Source organism: Vanessa tameamea, chromosome 13 (genome assembly GCF_037043105.1).
Source record: "Vanessa tameamea isolate UH-Manoa-2023 chromosome 13, ilVanTame1 primary haplotype, whole genome shotgun sequence".
Classification (NCBI taxonomy): domain Eukaryota; kingdom Metazoa; phylum Arthropoda; class Insecta; order Lepidoptera; family Nymphalidae; genus Vanessa; species Vanessa tameamea.
Window position 1 is genome coordinate 1,675,784 of NC_087321.1, and position 22,053 is coordinate 1,697,836.

General features: G+C 31.4%; 1 protein-coding gene across 1 annotated transcript in view; it reads left to right on the forward strand.

Moving 5' to 3' along the window:
- Camta (Calmodulin-binding transcription activator) overlaps positions 1 to 22,053 on the forward strand; it is a 130,208-nt gene that overhangs the window by 82,315 nt on the left and 25,840 nt on the right. The window contains exons 3-4 of the mRNA XM_026636319.2: positions 5,576 to 5,711; positions 21,699 to 21,770. Of these exons, the coding sequence (XP_026492104.1) occupies positions 5,592 to 5,711; positions 21,699 to 21,770 (192 nt within the window). The 5' untranslated portion in view covers positions 5,576 to 5,591. The remainder of the gene's footprint in view (positions 1 to 5,575; positions 5,712 to 21,698; positions 21,771 to 22,053) is intronic.

The window sequence follows — 22,053 nt, forward strand, 5'->3', positions numbered from 1 at the left end:
TATTCTATTTGATTTATATTACGCGTTGCTGATTCAAATAGTAAGCTAGGGTAAATACGGGAACAAAGGATCAACATCTTAGATCTTAATACTTCCGTCGTATTGATGTTGTAAAAAGGGGTTTATATTTATAAGAGCCATTGTGTATTGATGAATTACTTCTCACGAGGATATATTTGCTCGTATGTCTTCCTATAGTATATAAAAAAAAAATACGCTAAATAGTGGTACCTATATCGTAGTCAGCGTTAAACTGCCTGCAAGAGAATATTGCACTGCACGTTTCTGAAAGGAGAAAACTTAGTCGACAGTATTACTACTATTAGCCTTACATCGGATTAAATATAAACTTAATTTGATACATATTAAGGTTAAAAATCTAATGACAGATGATACTTTTGGCAGCCCGTGCAACGATAATCCAGTTAGCCGGCTCCGTATTAAATTGTCGATTTCGGTCATTGCTATATAAAAACGAATTAAAATTATTAGCAACAGCCTCACGCTCCTACTTCGTTCCAAGTAATCGGACGCTGAATTTAAAACATACATTTACGTGCACATTTTAAGTTGTTTTTTTTTTTCGATTCGAATTTCACTGGAATGTAAATTGGTTAGGGTGAGAGTTAGGGTGAGATATGAGGGATAAGGAGTGATTACAAAATCAAAATATTATTTATTCAAGTAGGCTCATAAAAGTAATTTTGAATCGTCATGTTATGTTGAATTAAACGTACTTCTACCACTGGTTCGGAAAGTAGATACCACTAGTACTACTACCGAGGAGATTTAATCCTTTTGGGAATGTATATCGTTCGAGCTATTGTTTAAACGTGCGAAATTGTAACCGGTAGTTGGTACCCTCAAAAGAGGCATTCCAAGTGCGGGGCCAATGGATTTTTTTTGAAAATGTTAAAATGTATTAACAAGAATCCACCAGCCCGCATTGGAGCAGCTTGGTGGAATATGTTCCTAACATCAAAGGGAGAGGAGGCCTTAGCCCAGCAGTGGGAAATTGACAGGCTGTTAACGTAATAATGTAATGTAATGTAATTAACAAGAAAGATCATGTAAATATTTTAATTTTTTTAAGAACTTACTCGTAACTCAGTAGTTACTATTTCCCACTATTTAATGAAAGAGTTTGTAAGTAAATTACAATTACATTTTCATATATTTAGAAAATGGTTTTAGGAAAAGTCTCCTTTTCTCTCTTTTTTTATATCAATTGGTTCACCAACAACATAAAATTTGTATATATCTATCACAGTTTAAAGCTTATAAACTACTAAAAAGAAAATATTAAGTTAAATATAGGTAAACACCGCATGCAATAAGCATTTAGATAAAAATCAACAATTCATTACAATAATAAGTATCAATAAAAATATACGTACGCTAAGACTTATTATAAGAAAAGTACGAGTGAATAATATTCTTTTGATATTATATCTATAGTATTTATATTGCTCTTCTAGCTGGTATGAACTATTTTATATAATCTTGATTTCCATAACACTTCTAAGTTGTGTACTATTAATGATGATGAGTACTACTGTTTTGGTAATTATGTTTATTTTATCGAGTACCACATTAATTTAGTGTTAGAAAATAATAATATAATTTAGAAAAAAAATCACGATTTCCAATTTATTTTTATTTTTATTGAACTTAAAGTATTAAACTGACCGTATTCAAAAATATTAATACGAAATATTTTCTCATAAAAAAATAAAATAAAATAAAAAACGTCCTAATTCAGTTTAAAAGAATTTTTATTCCGCTAGTTAGCACTAAAACCTTAGAAACCTTTCAAAACTCGGTCTCCGGCAAATAAATAGAGAGAAATCAAGATCCAAATGAACTAAGACGCTCTTAAGAGTTTGTAGAGGTTTGAACTTACCTCAAGGTAAGTTAAAATAGATTTTTAAAGTCAGATCGCTCAAGTCTTTTTTTATAGAGTTAAAAATATTTAGAATAGAAACGATGGTTCTTAAAACATAAGTATATTTTTTTACGAATAATGATAAAGGTCACAATATTATGCAAGGCATACTTAACACATCGATATTAAAGGATCAATGAAATCTACTTATTCTAAACTAATAATGCGAAAGGAAATCTGTCTGTTTCCTTCACGCTTAAACTGCTGAACCAATTTAGATGAAATTTTGTATGGTAGGTAGGTTTTTTTAAATATATGTAATATATTATAATTAAATTGGTATGATAGTTTGCGTACTATAGATAAGTTGTATAAATTTCGCGCGGGTAAAGCCACAGGATCAGCTAGTTATATATAGTTATAGAAACAAAGTTTCCTTATTAATTTTTTTTTTTAATTTATAATTATACAAGCAAAAACGCCGACAAATTTTGTCTGTCGCGTACATATACTGAAACCGTCGCCGGGACGCTATGCATCTTCTGGTATAAGTATCATGTATACATCTTTATTGTTTTTTTTTTCAGTTAGGCAACCCAAAAATGTTTCCTTATGTATTTAACGGTCATATCCGTTTTATTTTTATATTCGGATTTTAATTGCGATCATAGATATTTTATAATTTTTCTCGACGTTTCGACAGATTTGGACATGTCGTGATCACAATATGAAATAAAAATAATTGTAAGAGTATATATTTTTCAAATATCGTAATAAATAAATGAAATTCAAATATGTTAAAATATAAAAATATATATGTAAACTATATTTATTGAGGCATATTTTAGAACGGATCGTTTTGCGACAACTTATGTTTATAAAACATAAAACAAACGTTTGATTACCCTTAGGACAATGCGATAAGTTCAAAGTTAGTTTTTGGATACAATTGAAATATTTTGTCTTCTAACTTTAAATTTAATTTAAAATGAACCTCAAGTTAACGAAATCTATTTACATTCATTTATTTTGAAGTGTAAAATATGAAAAAAATCCGTTATAATTTATCATTACTTGTTGTAGAGATTTCTGTGTATAAGTGTACGCATTATATATTTCTCCTACACAAAATAGTTACGTTAAGCGCGTTAGCAGTAAATATTTTGAAAAGCTTCTGACCTAGTTAATAATCTAGAGAACCGCTGAAAGTTTCATAAAATTAATTACGGGATACGATATTATATACTTTAGATAGTTAAACAATGTTACTCTTAATATTATTATATAAACACTTTCTATGTATTTAAAGTATTTATTTGTGAAATATTTTGACGTAGATCAAGTTGGCGTCGCCCGTCATTATCCCTGTAAATCGAAACTGTTGCTGTTTGGCTGTTCCATGATGAGTGGTTGGTTGCCCAGATGATCTTGTTAAAACCCTACAGTTCTCCTGAGTCATCATGCTTAAATAACTCTAAACGACATCATGATTTTCGAGAAGCAGACTGTAACAGATGGTCGCGGTGTTCGATTTAACGTTACTCCGCGTGTGATCTTCTACGTTTCATACAAAAACATTCCAAATTATATAAAAATATTTGAATTTAAATTCCCAAAAAATGGAGAGCTGATGAATGAAAAAAAAATGCCGAAAGTGACGGACTCAAAAGTCTTTTGAAATGCAATTGTACAAAAATTAAATCTGAGAAGTTAAGATAGGGTTACAATCACGATGCGCTCATCGAATCACTTGTCTTAATTAGAACAAACAATTCAATATTTGATATAGTTCGTATTCTCTTTAACTGTGCTGTTCTCATAAGAACTTACTTAATATCTCACTCGTCAATTGTTTACACCGGACTTAGAGTGAAACGCAATTTTGATACGTGTATTCTAAAAGCTTTATAATTACTAATACAAATACATATACTGAATGTGACATATGATCTGACATTTCACACTCGTGTTATGCCGTGAGATTCGAGTTTCGATTTCGTAATTTAGATTTTACAGATAGCTTAAAGATGTACATTTACCATCAGTTTTCGTTCTTTTATATTTTTATATATTTGGTTAAAATTAAAGATATATTCAAGGTTCCCAAAACTTGATATAGTTAATGTATGATCAAAAACCATGATGCCATATATCAGCTGCCGTCTGATACGAGCACCCCAATTTCCGGCATGATTCGGCCCATAATACATTTTTACATCGATTATATATCCCGGGGTCGACGATCATAATATGTGGAACACAATAACTCTTCTAATAACATCATAAAGTAATCTAGTAAAAATAATTCTACAGCATTTGAAATTTATCGATGTGGTTTTGGGTATTGTAATATTATAACATATATTCTTGTCCAACACTTGTCCAACTCAAATAATGATTCTGTTTAAAAACAAGGATACAATATCTGAAAGAGTTGCAGAAGACTCGTATGTCGTCTGAGAGTCGAGAGTGAATTAATTGAATTGGAAAACGCAATCAATATAAATTGAAAAGCAATGAAAACATATAAATATTCCGAACAATTCGCGAAATTGCACATCCATTGATGATTTGTATATCTTATTGCATCGTAATAACAGTTGATCGATAAATCACAACCGGAAATTGTTATAGATGACTCTTGGATAACCTTTCGTTACGTGTAAATAATTTTCAAATTGATACACCGCAAATGGACAAACATTTAATTATTGAATTTCTACACGAATGTGTTTTCGATAATAAATTACAACTAATTAATGTTGCTTTAATCTTTTGAAATGTTGATTTTATATTTTTATTCATGATTTTATTTCAAATATCGATGCTTATTGCCAGTAAGATTAGGTGATTAGAGTTTCCAAAACTCTTGTATTTTGTGAGTCTTCTTAGAAATTCATATCGGTGTTGTCTTCAAATTATCTTATTAAGTTCCATTATTATTTTGTTGGTAGATGACTTATATAATAGTTTTAAAAAGTAATGCACGCTTTGCGTTTTTTTATGTTTATCATTATCCGAATGGGTCTATGTTACGAGTATTTGGAAATACATCTCGAATTTAAAAATATGTTTTTTAATTAAGCATTTTATACCATTTTTTTATTACTTTAAAATAGTAAGCCAAATGTACCTGAGATTTGTTAACTTATTATATAAGGATGAACTAGATCTAAGTGCCTATTCAATAGCTAATCTCAGTTGAAAGATAACAAGATATTTTAACATTGGCGCTGTTTCAGATGATTTGATTAAATGTTTGAATTGAACGTGCGATTCGCTTCCCTTTTGCCAAATCTACTGCCAAATCCATTTCAATGTAATACGATCCATCCATCTGCGATCTTTCGATCCACAAAGATGAGCAATGTGCTCATTCAATCAGGTGTTTTATTGAAAAAAATTTAGTGGAGTATACGATGAAAGTCGATACTTCTATCAAATAAATTACCGTGAGTGAAAAGCACTCAAAATTATTAGCTGATCTAAATTGGGGTTACATTTTGTTTACTTTTGGTCAAATTTAACCAATAATACTCTTTGGATATATGTACAAAGATAATGTATTTATTTCGTATTACGTGTCTATCCATTTGATACTACTGAGAGAGAGAGAGAGAGAGAGAGAGAGAGATTCAGAATAAGAAAGAGACAAAGAAGTATGTTTATTTTTATTATTACTTGTTACAGGCCCAAAAGTGGTTCGATGCTTCTATACAGCCGAAAGAAGGTACGCTACCGGCGCGATGGGTACTGTTGGAAGAAGCGGAAAGACGGAAAGACCACCAGAGAAGACCATATGAAGCTTAAGGTGCAGGGGACAGAGGTAAGCATGCATTATTTTTTTAAACGCTTACACATTATGATAATTTATTTTTGGGATTCCTAAGCGAGATCAGTCACAATAATATTCATATATATAATTATTTCACTTACCTATAACTGGTAGACTGAAAGTTTTTGTACTGTCTTAATTGTGGTAGGGCTATGTGCAAGCCCATCTGGGGAGCTACCGCCTACTCATCAGATATTCTACCGCGTAATCGTAGTTTTTGAAGGATGAGTGAGCCAGTGTATCTTGGCTGGCTAATGTTGGTAGCGCATCGGCGATATAAAGAATAGTTAATATTTCTTACAGCCGCTATGTCTATGGGCGGCGGTAAGCATTTACCATTAGTTACCACTATAAAAATATATATATATATTAGCTTACAATAAAAAGTGAGTTATAAATTTCTGTAAGCAACATTGTGATATAAAAGAAAAATATGCTATAAAACATTATTTGCGAAATGGAAATCACAGAAGGGAAAACAACTTTCACCGGCCATATCTCAGACAAACACACCTGTTTGCGGAGTGTCAGCCTGTTTGCGGTACCTTTTTATCTTTTATCATATTTTAATGTGAGTTTTAATGCGAGGCTAATACAGGATTTCGTTTTGCTTTTACAAATACACCATGTCTTGTTCAGGGTTTTACAATGTTTATATTTTCCCTTTATCAAATTAATTAAGGGGCGTCTGTTGAACGAATTAAAAAGGTAACGCTTATTTATCAATACGAAATAAACCATTGCGTATGATCTAGTAAATGGCAGTGTAGATATTATTAGCTTATTACGAAAAAAAAGATGGTCTTCCGTACTAAATTTCGTCGAAATCAACAAAATTTCCAACTCATGTGACGAGAAAATATTCAGGAGTTATTGAAGACAATGCTAGATTTTCAGAACAGTTCAGTGAATCTCATTTGGCGCTGACAGCTGGGGTCGCAGGGTGACGTCAGCAAACAGCGCAGCCTCGAATACTCGATTATGAGGAAATTTAAGCCAGCTATGTTTCGGTGCCACACAATGTTGATTGAGTAGTGTTTCCTGGTTGTTATTTTTGCACGCTATCAGCTTAAACAATAACTAAAATCGTTTTTGGTATGTCGGTCATACTAAATTAAAAATTTGGTAAGTAAATCAAGTATTTGATCACGTACTCGATAAACATTTCAATGATTCTTTAAAGAATATTAGACGATTGCCTGAAATAAGTCGTCAGAAAATCAATCAACAATGGAAATAGGTAGGTGAATGAGACAACAAAAATCCCATTTAAGCACCCTTCACATAAACAAATTGATGTTGACCAGTACCCCTTCGAAACGGTTTGATGAATAAGCAAATGAATCTCTACCAATTAACTACGGGATGGGAACCACTAATTGGACCCGATTAAGCGGTCTATGTGTTATATTTTATTCTTTTCGTATGCGCTCGGTTATTGAATTCATTATTTTGGATGGGCGTCACTTATATTGTTAATGATTTCGGGGACGCGGGGCCAACATTTATACTTCAGTCTGAAATTGTAACATATCGATACAATATTTGATTATGATTCAATTTTAGGCAATGTGAGTTTTTGAGCAGGATGCCTCATTGCTCCAGTACTGACGATGATGCGTATGGATTCTAAATCCATTTGATTCGCTATTGTTTTTCTTTTTTTTTGTTTTTGTTTTGAATTCAGTTAAAAGTACTTACGAGAATAGCTTTTTATAAAGAAGGAAATGGGTTACTTGGAAAAATATTAAATATCAATCACTCCTTGCGACGTCAATTTGCGAATCCTATGATCAGATATATTACTTTTATGTGATCATATTGGCACACCTTTAAATATAATATGAAATATTGTTTTAGTTATAGTTTAATTTTAACTATATCAATTAAATATATTTATGATTATGTTTTAATTAATTTAGGGTTCATCATTTTTGGGATATAGTAAATTGCCAAAAATATATGATTATTGTTTTCATTTGATTTAAAGTACTGACTTTAAATATATTTTTGAAACATCTTACAAACTCTTTTGAATCTTCATTTTAGATGAATAAATTAAATGTTAACCTACCATCGGCCATTTTGTTGACTATACAGAGAACAACCAATAAGAAATTGCTATTATTTCATTTATTAAATTATAAAATTAATTTTATCTATTCTGCAAGAAAATTAATGAATCAAATGAACTTCAGTATATTATCCTCTTGAAATCTTATGTCAAATAAGTAATCATTCAATTGATGAAGATTTTTTATGGTTTCAATAGTTTACGACTACTAATAAAATCGAAAATCTTGACTGAATAGGAAGAAAATACTACAAGCAAAGCAAGCAAATTTTATATTCTTGTTTTATACAGGGAAATATTTTTGTAACATTAGTACCGGCAACATGACCCACTAATTCATGGAAAATATATATTTAGCTGGTAAAATGTAAGCCGTACCGTAGGAAATGTCCCATTAAATTCTAGTTAAAAATATGAAAATATTGTAAGCAAAATATAAGTGCAAATGTAAATTGTCCCATAACGGGAAACCAGTGTTTTCGCTTTGAAAACGAGAAGTTGAATAGGGCACAACAATTAAGAATAATAAAAATACGCGTGAAAACCTCTTTTGTACACAATTCATAACGCTTAAGCCGTGTAGCGTGGGCGTTTTAAAATCCAATATAAACAGTTGAACACTCTAATTCACGTGGCAGGTTTTCTCGGTCTGGTATCAGAGCACGCCATTGTTTTGTTCTTAGCTTGGAATGATGCCAATTAAGGAAAGGTGGAAGTAGTTAGCGAACCGCGACCTTGTTCAGGTGAATTTATCACTCGTGCTGTCTGCGACTTTGCGAGGGATTCGAGATAAAATATCGATAGAGGCAAACACGGTACGCTTACTTTAGAAATATTACATGTTTGTAAGGACGAAAACAAATAAATATTAAAATTACTCTATTTATTTGGAGATAATGGCTTAATACAATTTAGAAGATCGTCAAAAATGAATATTTTAAACTACTTCATCATATAAAAAAAGTTGAAACTGTGATATAAAGGTTGATTCAGACAGGTTGGTTAAGACTTGCTAGTTCCCGGATCTTGGACAGAACTTTTCATACACGCAAAACTGTCACTTGATAACATACAAGAGACCGAAGTTAATAGTGAAGTTTTGCATCTGCAGACAACCATCTTGGACGAACACTTCCGTCACACTATGTTAAAACAATAAGTCCTTTAACTTGACGTATTTAAATTCAATATTTTTTAAAAATATATACATTTGTGAGTGTTAAAATAAATTTCCTGAATTATGAATTTTTTGTCGCTGCCTCTTATATCTTGGGTAGAATTTCTTGGGCACGCAACTCTGTCACTTGTTTATGGGCGAGAGGCTCCAGGTGACGGTAAAGTGCTGCGTCGCCAGAACACTATCTTTGGCGATAGCATCGGAGAGAGTGAACTGTAAACTTTATATTGTATGTCTCAACTATTTGTTCAAGATAGCTGAGTTGACCATTTCTCGATTACGGCTTCTTTTGAGGCTTCTTGTTTCATTTTAATATCTTCTTTTATATAATTTATTTTATCATTCCTCATCTTTGCACAAATCAATTAATTAATACTTGCTATTGTAATAAACTTTTCAGACTTTTCGTATTTCTTTAGTACTGTTATTCATATTTACAATATCGAATTCATTACTAAAGACACTTTATTTGCCAATGAAAATGATATGAATGAATTTAAACATTCATTAAAGACGGTACGCTTGGTAAATTGTATCGAATAAAAAGTCGATTTAAATGAATCTCGATATGTTTAACATCGAGTCTTCGCTGTTATTGAGTGGATACTAGTTATAACTAGTATTTTTGACGTCACTGATTTCCAGACAAAAAATATTGTATTTTAACGTAATATATCGTTCTCATAGTTTTAATTTTATGGTCTGTATGACGAGTAAGGTTTTCTCTATGTTATCCATTTGGCTCGTTATGTTGTTTCGTAATGCTTCTTTAAACACTTTAATTCTTTCCAAGGAAACTATTATCCAAAGCGTTAGAAGTGATGTATTAGCACAACTGTAAAATTAAGCACAGTGATTTCACATGCGATTCCGAAATTGCTGTACATTTAAAATTCTTTTTCCTAACGTTAGTGAAAATTTAATTTCACGTAATTCAATATGAAATATTTTTTTATTTTGATTAAGAACACTGAAATTTATATCGTTTAATGATATCACTTTTCACGTAGACCCAAAACATAATCTTTGTCAATGTAAATTCGATGCAGAATAAAGTATGATCCCTCGTAAAATATAAAGTTCAGACGTATTGTATGGATGAATTTTTAGCTGCACAATAATTTTATTGGATTAAAAATTTACCTATCGTATATATTCGCATCAATTTGTGGCGGCCATAATTATGAGGTAGAAACGGTCGTCTGGTTCGGACTCGGCTTTTGAATGCCTCGTTACCTACGATGCCTGTACTTTCTATAGTGGGATATGTCCCTCATAAATTGCGCTTTATGTACACGAGCGATGAAAAATCGATTTTTATTTATGATTTAAATTTTAATGTTCAAATACTTCGTTTCTATTAGTAATTTCGTCGAGACGAGACGGGATTAATGAATTCACATGATTTATATATTTCTATTGTAATAATTAATTCTTCATTTCTTTATTTACTATTTAGTTATTTGAAATTGTTTATTTTTATTTCTTAATATAATTTTCTAGTTAATATATAAATCGTCTTAACATAATCTTATTCATGATATCTCGTACCTTTATTTGATCTATTTGTTTTATTGTTACGAAATTCTACATTAATCGTACAATTTGTATCAACTAGACCTTTGATAGCCGTTCATTTTCGATTCCCATCAGTATAGATGACAGAAGCTCTCAAATTAATACTATGTCTTTCGAAACAATTGTCAGAATCGGTCAAGTAGATCCGAGCATTTGTTTTCAGTCCAATAGCTGTTAACCCTGGCTTGGTGCCAGCTCACCTCGTTTACGTAAGCAGCTCGCACCATATCGCCGCTTGGTAAATCAGACGATCGCGACGGGCACAGCTAAATATCACGCTCGGTCTCATATTACAAACTGATTGTCATTGTCATTTCGGTACATAAAGCGAGTTTTACAATAGCAGTATCGAAATTTAACAAAAGAATAACCGACTCCAAATGTTTTCTTCTTTAAATTTAGATGAGACTAATCGAGATGTACAAGTACCCTCGCAAGAATGTAGATATTTTTTTAATCGGTTCATGACATATTTTGAGAGCCGGGGAAGCTAGAACACGTGTTTCCTAAACAAAGTTTGCGAAACCTGGGCAAGTATCACTGACCATCAATCCACATTGGATCAGCCTGTAGTAATAAGCTTTACCTTGTCTTCAAGAGTCCTCTTCTACTCTTAATACATCCAGCATTAGGACTATTCAAAAGTTGTTTTTTTTTTACATAATCATAATCAGCCTGTAAATTTCCCACTGCTGGGCTAAGGCCTCCTCTCCCGTTGTGGAGAAGGTATGGAGCGTATTCCACCACGCTGCTCCAATGCGGGTTGGTGGAATACACATGTGGCAGAATTTCGTTGAAATTAGACACATGCAGGTTTCCTCACGATGTTTTCCTTCACCGCCGAGCACGAGATGAATTATAAACAAATTAAGCACATGTAAATTCAGTGGTGCCTGCCTGGGTTTGAACCCGAAATCATCGGTTAAGATGCACGCGTTCTAACCACTGGGCCATCTCATTTTTTACTTTTAAACAATTTGTCAGAACGGAATACATTATCCTTGTAATAAATTCTACAATTGAATGGTATTAAGGTTATATAAACAATAAACTTTTTGCTGTTAAGGCAAAAACTAATGAGGTAATCCGATTGTGATGGATGTTTTATGTTCCGCGCAATTAATTCTTGGTATATTATACCTAAGAATTTTATTGTTATCGTTTTATTGCCACTAATGAGTAGAGGAGGCGTGTATGGTCAGCTAAACCTGAACTCTTTTCAGTCGTGTAGGATTTGCCATTCGAATGCATTATAAGAGTGAGGGAATAGAGAGTGCACCTGAGTATTCACAATTCTGCACTGTAATATGTTCTGCGTTGGCTGGTCTCCCTTGAGATTATCCGCTGTGATCGAAATTGGTCAGGACGACCTCACTCTATGTCTTTTCCTGTTCACCTGAAAACTTATATACATAATTTCTTGATAATCAGCTAAGAAGTAAGATGTTAAAGCGTAACAAACTAACTTTCGCGTTTATAATAATTAGGAAATTTAGAAATTCTATTTTTATTTGAATTAAAATATAAAATAAATGTTGAAGGTTTTCCATGTAATTCGATCACATCCGTCAGTGGCTACGAACGGGCGTGCCAGCTAGGTTCTGAACTAGTTCCATTCAAAGACACCTATGCGTGTGGTGCTTGTAAAATTCACTAGAACCCTTTAAACATTCAACGAACCGAGGAATATTAAGGTATTGGAAATATTATACATGTATGTAGGTCTAGGAGAGTTTTTGTGTTTTTTTATTTGTAATAAATCTATTTCATTTTTTCATATTTGACTATACCGTAATAATATGCCTATTATGGCACTGAAGTGAGAAGGGTTTTTATTGTTGAATTCCTGGCAACATAGAATTTAGCAGATACTAAAAATTATATATATTAAGATTTTTAAATAAAGATAACAGTTAGACGAGTGCCGTCCTCTATAGCATATCAAATTCATAAATAATATCGTGTGAATATTACGCCAAACAGCAGTACTCTGTATTGTTGTGTTCCGGTTTGAAGGGTGAGTGAGCCAGTGTTCAGTACAGGTACAAGGGACATAACATCTTAGTTCCCGAGATTGGTGGCGCATTGGTGATGTAAGGAATGGTTAATATTTCTTACAGCGCCATTGGCTATGGGCGGTAGTGACCACTTACCATCAGGTGGCCTATTTGCTCGTCTGCCTACCAATATCATAAAAAAAAAAAACGTAAATGATCAATGTAATCACACCTAATGTAAACCTATGTAACCACTGCCTTATTTTTATGCTGGGTTTGATATGAGAAATAAAGTATTTTATATTTCGCATAACATCTCATAAATGGAATAGTTTTTCAACATACTATTAATCAAAGAGCTGGTCTTGTAAATTGTACGTGAATTCTTACAGACGATCAGTTCAATACAACGCTGAGTTAATATTACCTTTATTTGTGTTTATAATAATTAATTCATATTTCCTACAATACGTCTGATCTGTTAATATTGGATGTAATGCCACTTGATTCAACTCCAACACGCTATGACGAATCGTGATGAGCATAGTATTATAGATTTTATCAAAATCATAAAGCTTAGCTCTAAACAAAGGAAAGGATATGTTTATTCATCCGTGGAACATTGGTAGGTTAGTGTACTGTATTATTATATTAATAAAATACTTATTACAAAATATTTGTCTAATAAATAGCACACACAAGTATACCTTGCCAAATTAGACGCCTTTTTGGGTTAAGGTCTGTACGTAAAACGAATATAATATGTCTGATGTTCAAACATATTGTACTACTTGTGGCAGAGCCTTGAATTGTGTACCTAATATGGCTATGTCATTATTTTTTAAGTTTTAATTATAATGCTGGCAATATTTGTAATCGACTTTAATAAAAGAAAGAGACTATCAATCAAATATTTTCAAATAACGAAAATATGTTTATTGATATTTTACATGAAATCAATACTTGTTAAATGAAATTTAAAAAAAATGTCCGTAGTGTTAATTTACGAACTGATGGTACATTTTTGACTATCAATAAGCAAGTGAAACACTTCCATATTGAATAAAGATTTTTGACTTTGACTTCGAATGCGGATTTTTATATTTTAAATTGTATTTATTATATTTATATCATTTTCTAATAATTAGTTGGTCATACATTTTATTATAAGTTAATAGTGTTGTGTAATACCCGTAGTGATGTATCACTCCGTCCGTATACTTTTGATTGCATTGTTTTTGTGAATATGCTGATGTTGTTTCAAATAAATAAGAACGTAGGTAAGTCAACTAAGTCCGCCGGTCAAAACAAACTCCGCCGGTAACAAGTGACAATATTTGACTATATAGTTTTCCATCCTTATATTTAAAATAAAATTCTTTCATTTATACCTTTATATACAATTGGTTATTTATAAAAGGTGTTGGAATAACAGATAAAAAATAATAATATATTTACACGTAATAAAAGTTTTTTTAAAAACAAAAGACAGACTTCAATGGCATAGCAATAATATAGCAGTAATCGCTGTTGATTTGCTTGCATTTATTGGAGAGTTCGGATCTGCAAACTCAACATCTTTACGAAATTTAAATGGGAACATGTCGGCATAAACCTCTTTCCAACAAAAAATAAATACTTTTGCATAAAAAAAAACATCAAAAATATAATCATCATCATCCCAATTGAGAATCTCCTCTTTTTTTGATAAATAACTTGATTGTTATTCTATTGGATGTTGAAGCATACAGACACAATATTTATACAAAAGAATAAAAAGTTAAAAAAAATGCCCTTCCAGTTGATTAGTACAAGACGACTAGATTATTCGATACCGATAAAAGTTAATTACTTATTAGACTGTATTTTTAACTATTGAAAAGCTTTGGTCGTTGAAATTTGGTCACTTTTTATTAAAAGCAACATTTGGCAAAACTATAATACTAAACTTAATTTATAGTTACCAAATCTACGTGGCAATTCTTAACGGCGACTTCATAACTTTTTAATCTCCTCGCTATACCTGAAAATTATGAATTATTATCACTTGTTAAATTTTGATAAACATGATTGAAAACATTTGATCATCTTCAGTATTACTCAGTAAAGCGATTTAAAGCAACATTTGGTAAGCTTAAACCCTACAATTTATACATAGGTACCAAACCTACGTGGCGTTTGAAGTGCCTTCATTAAAAGTTGAGCGTTGTAGAGGGCAGGCGTCGGACTAAATATATTTCCGTTAATAGGGAATAAGAACCTTTTGATGTCGCAGCTGAAGTATCTAGAAATGCTTACAATCAATTTACGTAAAGTATAATTAAAATGAAGCTAGATATTTTAAGTGAACGGTACAATGGAGTACTGATAATATCGTGTTCAGACAGAATAATATAGGTGTCTAAATCAAGTTCAATCATTGTTACTTTAAGTATCTGCGTGAATTTATTTTATAGAACATCTTTAATTTAATGATATAATTATGTCAGTTATTTGTCAGAGCATATTTTATTATTTTGCCAAAAAAATATTATTGAACGTTTCTTCCAATAAAATGGGAGACTAGAAAGTACACTTAAAATCAGCGATACCCACTTGGTCTCTTCGGAGACAGACCTGATGGTTGGTCCTACTATGCGGGCATCAAAGTTTATCAGCTACATTAACGACAATATTTTTTGGTTTTACCAGAATATTTTACACTATATGGTCCATGTTTGTAGTATAAGTAAGAAATCAATAATATTGATCTTGTAAAGTCAAACGATTGGTGGGTGGTTACTGGCGAAAATTCGCAAAGGTTAAAACTTTGCATATGTAATAATGTTATCGTTATAACGATCACAGAAAAGTGTTTGACACGCAAGGAATATAATTAATATAAACGATTTGAATTTGTACAAGTTTGTGTTACTTATTTTTGCCGTAATCGCATATAGGAAAATAACGAGTTTATTTTCTATTTTAAATTATTTATCCATAGTGTGTTTCCTTGAGTTGCTTCCCGGTCTCTCATTTCTCATTTTATCTTTTTAAAGTTAAATGATTTAGAAATGATAAGACAACGTGACTTCAACTGTGCACAAATCTGCAGAGCGTGAGTTAAGCCATGACGTTTTATGAATTGAATAAAGATATGTACACCATTCCTGGAGAATATAATACCCAAAATTTATTCATAAAATTTTCGGAAAACACCAATTCAGTAACTACAATCTTCAAACATTCGGATATCATTTATCGTAGATCTGTGACACCTTTACGTCTAAGCTGGTTGGTGGAAAAACAGATATTTGGCTCAGATCCAACTCAGTACACTTGAAGTAAGAAATGTCACACGGAATCACACTCAAATAACATTTTACAGAGACTACCTGAACAGGTGTACGCGTTTTAGGTACGGCCGTAGATATTTTAACTGGCTCTGAGGATGCAGATGCCTTTTTAAAAGGCTGCGGAGTTAAAAGTGAATTATTTTCAGAATACGAAGATGCATTGACTTTGATAAATAGCTTTTGGAGATTTAATTAAATGACTTTTAGCTTCGATTTGCATTTTATTTTATAAAGAATTAAAGGTTAAGTAACAGCCTGTATGTGTTCCATTGCCAGGCTATATCCTTTTATTCCCTAGAGGAGCTTACTTTACCACTTTGCTCGAATTGATATTGACACGTTGGTGGATGTGACCGAATTTCAAACGACACGTGTACGTACGTAGGTATTCACTATGTATTTCACTTCTAATTATGACATGAAACTATCAGAAGATCTTAAAGTTAAATTTGAATTATTAATTTCTCGTTCGATTCCTTCATAAAAGCGAATTGACTTGAATCAAATCATATCAAGAAATAATTTATTACAAGAAATTTCGATTCATTACCGCTTCCATTAGTTCGCAGTGAATTATATTCGCAAATAAACTCAGTTGTTACTCTTTCGGGAAGTCTCTGAAAAACTTGACGGATTTCGACCTTTGTCTATGATGCAGTCTTATAATCAGATAGGACGGCTAATCCGAAACGACCAGTAACAGATCAGGTGCAGGACCAACGAATTAACGTGTTTTCCGAACGAGGGAGTCCCTTCCATCTTCCTGATCCGGGCTATTACTGAGAATTTTCAAATGGAAAACTTTTCATCAACCCGACCTGGGGCTTCAATTTAAGATCTGAAGCATCGCAGTCTGCAATTGGCTATATCTAGACCAACGAGGCAATCAATAGGAGGCTGTATTGAATATTGTCGTTAAATGAATAGGAAGTTTTATTGAATATATTCATACGTTTGTAGATCACGAGTTATTTTATATTTAAAGCAAATCATGTCTTTACCATACAAAATATCCTAAAAAATTCAGTTATAGCTCACATAATCAGAGAGACGTTCTCTAGACATGATTCACGTACAAATTGAAGCATTGGTGATTGATCGAGATAAGAGAGCGTGTGATAAATTATACCAACTACGAGCTTTGACTGCCTCTAAACTGCAAGCCGTACGTGACTTAAGGGTGGAGCGACGACGACGAACGTTCTCATGATTTAAGATCGCAGAAAATTATTCTTCTTATTATTGAAAATATCGTTGATATTTTTCAGAAGATTTTTAAATATTTTCACGTCGAATGTTCGAAAAATTACTTTTGTTTAACATTATAAATTTTAATTTAATATTACTTTGATCAGAAACACATTTGAAATTATTTTATTTTAAAGAGAAAAGCAAATATTTCAAGCAGTAAGCATTAAATGTTAAGAACAAGTTTTAATATGTAGATCATTATTTAAATACTTTTAATTGTTACGAACATAATATATATAAAATGATTAAGCTAATTAGAATTATACGCATTTAAATTTGAAAATAATACTGATGTTTATCATCGAAGCTTTAAACAGTGATATAAAAAAAAGGGGACGGAAAAATATGAATATAAAAGTTAAAAAATATCACATGTGCTGTTAAAAAGGTCGTAGACTAAGTAGCTGATTTTCAATCGACACACAAATGTTGCCAAAACAACGTATTATATATGTAATTTAAACTGATTATACGCTGAAAATTGCCATCGATAATACAAAAATTAAATCGAAATAAAAAGAAAGAGAGAAATTAAATAGGAAATAGAAATACAATTTCTTATAAATAAATGTTAGTTTATTTCAAATTTTGATTTAATTTTGATTTATTTTTTATGTTTGAGTTCTGTTTTATTCTTTAGTTATACGTTGTACGTATATTAATGCCTCCATGTAGTTCTGACTAGCCTAAAGGCAGACTAAAGGAGATTAGTTTTTTATACCAACTACTGTATCATAAATAAATAAAATCTTTAATTAAAAATAATATCAAAAGAGACACAATCTGATCAAGTTGCCAGGGTGATAAATTATATTGAAAACTAGCTTTGTCTACCGGCTGTACGTGACTTGAGGGTGCTGGTAGGGATACGGAGAGCCGCTTTAAGTCGGTTCTAAATCACTCTTATGAGTCAAGTGTTTAAAGAATCGTTTCTGTTTGTATGTGAACCGTTCAATGCAATAAATGGGATTATTTATCAGTTTATATTTTGTAAGTACCTTTAAAATGAATTCTATATAATATATTGAATAAACTTTATACGAAACTCAGTAGTTACTTACGGTGCCAATGTCAAGAGGCAGCGGTTATCAACTGTAGCATAAAAAGGTGCCTTTTTTCGCTTATCAATATCATACGTATAAAAACATATTTCACTCATTCCTCATACCTATTATTTATTTCATATCAGACTTCGTTCATCTTTTCAGAAATTATCAAAAACTCGAATGCTGTAATAAAACATAGTCGGAAGTAATTTGAAATTCCGTATTAATTTAAATTCCAATAAATATCTGCTGGCTTAGTGGTGGAGCCTAATTAAATGCAGCTCTGATACCAAAATCTGTTTTCGTCTGTCATTGAATTTATTATGAAGTTTCTAGACTTTAGAGGGATGTTTTGTTACCACATTGTGTTGCTAGCTATATTTCGAATGAATAGTTTTGATATTTGAATAATGTAAAATAATGTAAAAAAATATTTTTTTAGTTCTTTTTTAAAGTGATTTTTTTGATAGCATTAAATAATGTTTTCTTTCTCTAATGTATGATGTATATGTTTATAATCTTGAATCCCTGCATCAAATCATACAAAGATGAAAATTGATTTTACAGTATATATGTTATTAAGTTTTTTTTTTATACTTTCATTCGACATTTATTTTGTAAAGTCTCTACTTCAAGATTTTAAACTACACCACGTCAAATAATTTCATGTTTTCTCGTAAAATATATCACACCAACTGAATCAAAGATTTTTCTCATATAATGTATGTTTGTAGATTAGCGTTAAATATATTGGATTGGTTTGAGTCGTAAAAGTCTAATTCACTCACGGACAAGCATTGTATTATTCCATGGCACAAGAATAGAACTTAAGACATTTATTGTTAAGAAAATATTTCATAAGAACGCTTATGATATGTACAAGAAGTTCTTACTGCAATAGTGTTTTAACTGTGACAGGCTTTATAATTATAGTTACCAATGATCGCGGAACAATCAAATTAAAAAAAAAACATATGTTAAAAAATAACCTTCTGTTTGATTTTCGATAATTAAATTAAATAATTTATAAGGAATTACTTAATACACAAATACAATTAAAGATTGATTATATTCTACAAATATTGTTTCAGCTCTAAAGTACCCCTTTTTAAACTGGACCCTTATTATTATTATCAAGTAACTATGATATATGATCTAACTGTAGTACAATCGTATGTATATATCAATTATGTACACATTGTAAAAAACATTCACGAACAAATAAATTAATCATCCTGGCGTATCCACATTTTTATGAAAAATAATGATAAAACACCAACACGAATCAATTAAACAACCATTCCCAAGATTCACTCGTGTTTAAAGGTATTTCTAAAATATATCGAACTATTCGCACCCAGGGTATTCTAAACAAACATGAAAACACGCCATCCGTAACTCTCTCAACACTTAAACCTTATAGCAAATATCATACGGAAATCCTAACCGAAAAATCCACTTCAGTACCGGTTATTGGGTGGAATGGTGCCACAAAATACGATTCGGCAGTTGAAACGATTTAGGCCCGTCCATTTGCCAGGTTTATAGGTTATCTATTCGATTGGACTGGACCCCAAATGAGCGGATTGTGGGTGAATCGTTTCATTAGATTGATGATTCGGTTTTTGCTAAAACTAGCTGAATTTTTACGTCATTTTCTTTGAAGGGATTATTTTTATTCGACTGTAACGTCGAAGATTATTTTAAACTGTTCGAGGGTTTTGGTAGATGTTTGTCATTCGATAAATGATAATAGTTAGTAACTTAGTTTTACTTTATCTTTATATATATATATTTTTTGTATAATGCTATAAAATTCAGAAGAATGTCGCTGAATATGTAATTAAATAATAAATATGTACTTCTAAAGTTGATGCTAATGAAAAACGTAATTTAATAAAAACAGTAGAAATTAAACCTCCTATAAAATGTGATATTTTTTCTTACGACCATACCAATATCATTTCGTCATCGAAATCCAATAATTAAAAGCTTTTGAAGGATAAATTGGCTATAATCAGTGGTAGTCCTCAATTTTGTTCACCCTCAAGTTTAAATGGTAATTAATTTAGCAAAATTAGTTTTCGAGTTATTTATTAACGCATTATATACCAATAACAGAATGCAAAGAGCGTAATTTACAGTTTGTCGAGGGCTATTACAACGTGCACTTCAGCTGAGGGCTTCATTTCGAAATGATTGTTTTACTTGTTACTGGTTTGTTAAATAGTGTTCGTTATGACGTTTAAAGTATTAAATACAGGTTTTAAATGTTGTAGATGTTCAGATACTTTTGTTTGGTAAGTAATCAATGTTTTTCTTTTTCTCTATTAACAACCAATCACATGCATCATATAAATAAATGAGGCATATTTGCTTCTGTGTGACCGTGTGAACGCGACCCTTACTGAATATTTAAATAAATACAAAGAGTTAAATACAAGCATCAAATAAGATTAGCCTTTGCACATTGACTGGAAGATAATTCTTTAACGATATAATTGGCTTCTACATAATTTATTCAAGTAAATAAATGGAGTTGTGTACAAAAAGGAACATTGCCATTTATGGTCACACATGTTTTGATAGTGTAGGTAGGGTCAATTTGCTTACGAATTTAAAAAAATTCTCCGTAGAAATTTGAATGCTTAAATTCCTTGTAAAATTTTTAAAAATATTTCAATCATTCGAAGCATCGTTCGAATTTTGAACATCGTGAATTTTTTTTATTCTCACAATCACTTTGCGTGGCTAGTCCGTCCTGAGCGATGTTCAGAATAAAAATTTGAAAGTATAATATTTGTGGTCAAAGTTCCCTCTTGCATAGCCAAACTAATACGTGGTCGGATCGCGTACGTTGAATAATATATTCAGTTGTGGCCGTTGAGAGCTTTGTATGGTTCAAGGTAGGATTTTTGACAATTATTAGTATTTGTAAGAAAATAGTTTATCTATTTGTCGTTGTTAGGCTATGAAGAAAATACCTCCTGGCACATCAACAATGATGTTACTAGTATACTAGTGGTAAAGCCTTGTGAAAAAGCCCATCTATATACCAGACTAATTTATTCTACCGTACAACAGCATTGCTTTGTATTGCCTTGTTACGGTTTAAAGGATAACTAACCAGTATTGTTACAGGTATAAGGATCAACGTCTAAGATCCCATAGTTAGCATTGAAAGTTATATTAGTTAGTTTATATTTCTGGCAGATATGAAAAACAGAGGGTCGTATTTATTTTTGCGTTGCTATAGTTATTTCCTGACAAATCCTTACAATATTATATTATTATACTTGGTGTTTTAATTAAACAAGACCAAGTGTAAAGTGTGCCCAAAAACAGTAGATCTCTTTATCTACAAAATGCTAGGAAAAAAAATCGTATCAGCTAATGAAACAAAAAAAAAATACGTGCCCAAAAATTTAAGTCTTCGTATTGTGATCAACAAACCTCTGTGTGTGTTTACCCTCTATACCTATGTATGTGTGTCTGAAACTTTTTTTTATTTTATTTACAGTGCATCTACGGGTGTTACGTCCATTCAGCCATCCTGCCAACATTCCATCGAAGATGTTACTGGCTCTTACAGGTAATATTCTTATTAAAATTTTATATTAAATATATTTGAATACATTTGAAGTTAAATAATATGTATTATAAAATATTATCATATTCAAGGTCATATAAAAAATGATCAATCAAAACCCGTACAGCAAATGAGAAAATGTCTTAGCGCAGTAATCGAAAACGATCAATACTGTCATAATACAATCCTAATTGGGAATCTGAAAAATATGTTCTATGAATTTGCACATTATTACGCCCTTTATTTCCAAATGTTTTACCGTCAAAACGAAACCACGTAAAAGGCT